At 36.0% G+C, this 2535-nt stretch overlaps 1 protein-coding gene across 1 annotated transcript; it reads right to left on the bottom strand.

The window, feature by feature from the left end:
• Nucleotides 1-518: 518 nt before the first annotated feature.
• On the bottom strand, nt 519-1570 carry LOC111961909 (GTPase IMAP family member 7). Its single transcript, XM_023984573.2, has one exon. The coding sequence runs from the start codon at nt 1314-1316 to the stop codon at nt 522-524; it is 795 nt and encodes a 264-aa protein (XP_023840341.2). The 5' UTR covers nt 1317-1570; the 3' UTR covers nt 519-521.
• Nucleotides 1571-2535: the final 965 nt, after the last annotated feature.

Consider the following 2535-nt stretch of genomic DNA (forward strand, 5'->3'; position numbering starts at 1 on the left):
ATTACACATTTCCATTTCAAAATTATTCCCAAACCATAAACAAACTTAATTCAATAATTTTTTTGTCTTAGCTTTTATTTTATTACAGTTCCATTTCACTGAATCTTTCATTTAAAAAACATATTTCTGCATGCAATAGGATTCATTGAAGTCTTTCTAACCATTTAATTTATTTTAATTTAATGATACTTTATCAAGGAAAACATTCAAGTTTAAACTGTAAAGTGAAAAATTACAATACAATAAGTATTGAAGTATATTGGGAAATATGGATATTGAATACATGGATATACAGTACCGGTGAAACTTATAAAGTATGATATTATGCTACAATTACATAGCCTAGGATCAACTGTACCTCAGACCAAACACCTCAAATGTTTTTATCTTTAAAATCGTCCGTTTATTTAAATGCACATGTTATGCCAAATAAGTGTGTTTCTGTATAATGTGTGCTCCCCCTAATCATTATGGTTTGAACATTTCAGCAAACACTAAAAGTCTGGCAAAACTGTTGTCTGTCATTGTATTCCACAGGTCCCTTTCCTGAGGGCAACCACAGCTGCTCCAACAGAAGCGGCTCCAGCAAGAGTGAAGCCTGCCATTTTCAAAACTCGATTTCTTCTTTCAGCTATATCTCTTGCGGCGCTCTCCTTTTCTCGCATCAGCTTCTTCTTCGCTTCCTCCAGAGCGGTTCCTTCATATTTAATTTCCAGTGCTTCCATTTCACTCCTTGTCTGCTCTGCTTTCTCTTTCAGAATCCTATCTTTCTCCTCCTCAATCGCTCTCTCAGCCTCTTGGAACATTTTGTTGGTGTAGTAGTGCTGTCTTCCATCCGTTATGGTCATGTTGTTGATCTTCTCAAGCAGCTTAGAGACCTGAGAACGATTATTGAGGTCTCTGTTGTTGAAGGCATGATATCTCCCATGGCATGCTTCAAAGACCAAGGTTTTTAAATCTGCACAGACTTCACTTCCCATAATGAATGATTCAATACTTTTTCCCTCTAGATCATCTCCACGAGTGAAAAGCACTATGGTGTACTTTTCTGCCTCTTTGCCAAAGATCTGCTGGAGGATGTTCACCGCCTCTTTCTCCTCGTYTGTGWATCTACCCAGCTGGATCACAATCAGGAACGCATGGGGACCAGGAGCAGCAAAAGTGATGCACATTTTGATYTCGTTCAGTATCTCCTCTTGGGTAGATTGGGTGTCGAACAAGCCTGGAGTGTCGATGACAGCAACCATTTGCCCATCCACATTCCTTTTGTTTTTGTCACACACCAATGTCACAGAGGAGGAAGATAACTTAGACATAAAAGTGGTTTCTCCCAGGATGGTGTTTCCTACTGCACTCTTCCCAACTCCAGTCTTCCCAACCAAAACAATCCTCAGCTCATCATTTTGCTTTGGCTGCTCTGTTGGGTGACAAAGACAAGTTCTTCACTATTGGCACAGAATTGTATGTTTGCAATGTTTGCCCCTTTTCAAGATTTCGATTMATTTGCATTGTCCTTTTGGCTACGGTATATTTTATTGACCATAGAKTCATGTGATGTTACTTTGAGTCATATTATTCTTCCGATATTCCATGGAGATCCCACTCAATCACATGACATGTCCAATCAAATCATTTTGCAGTATAAAAAAATGCTCTTTATTGTATGTTTTAAAAAGTGTCTCAACATTTWAAAAATTATATAATACTTTTTAAGAGACAAAATATTTTTTTAAATTCTCCAATGACTTGGGTACAGTTCAAACACATCAAACAACCATTCACATGAAATTACAAGCAGGGCAGGTACTGCCATAATTCAATACATATGCAAAAATGTGCAGGAAACTAAGAGACCTGTGCTAATTAAACATGCAGCTGATGGTGTCCTTTTTACCCCGACACATTTAACATAGAAAAAAGAGAAAAGCAATGAAAAACTGGCAACTGGGTACTGGCTTGTGTTTCAGTTAAGTTATTTATCTATTAATTAACTAAATAATCAACTTGAAAGTTTCACTTAGAAGATAATATTTCCTGTTTGTGGACAGCACCCTCATAAGTAAAAAAGCTAAAATATTTACATATATTGGCAATGCACAGAAACCCCATTATGAACGGATGTACTTGTTGATGAACAGTGAGTGTCTCTGTATTTATTACTGATTGTGTCAACCACAAAAGAGATCTGGCATTTCACAATAAAGTAATTTGAATTGAACTGAACTATATTGGATATACTTAATTACTGTATGTTTGACAGCAGTATTTCTACATGTTTACTGTTAGTTGAATGAAAAGTTAGTGTAAAGGAGCATACTTTTTGTGTACTTTGACCCATTTACGATAACTGAACCAAATATTTAAAGTATTATTGCATTGACCTGATCGGTTTGCACTACAGTAGTCTACTGATATAAATACCAATTCTAGTTGATGATATTATTACATTTAACTTCCTTTCATACAAGTATCATATATACAACAAGAATGTTAATATACTGTTAACTGAGTGTACTTACCATCTGATTATCCAGG

This window comes from Salvelinus sp. IW2-2015, linkage group LG4q.1:29, assembly GCF_002910315.2.
Source record: "Salvelinus sp. IW2-2015 linkage group LG4q.1:29, ASM291031v2, whole genome shotgun sequence".
NCBI classification, from domain to species: Eukaryota; Metazoa; Chordata; class Actinopteri; order Salmoniformes; family Salmonidae; genus Salvelinus; species Salvelinus sp. IW2-2015.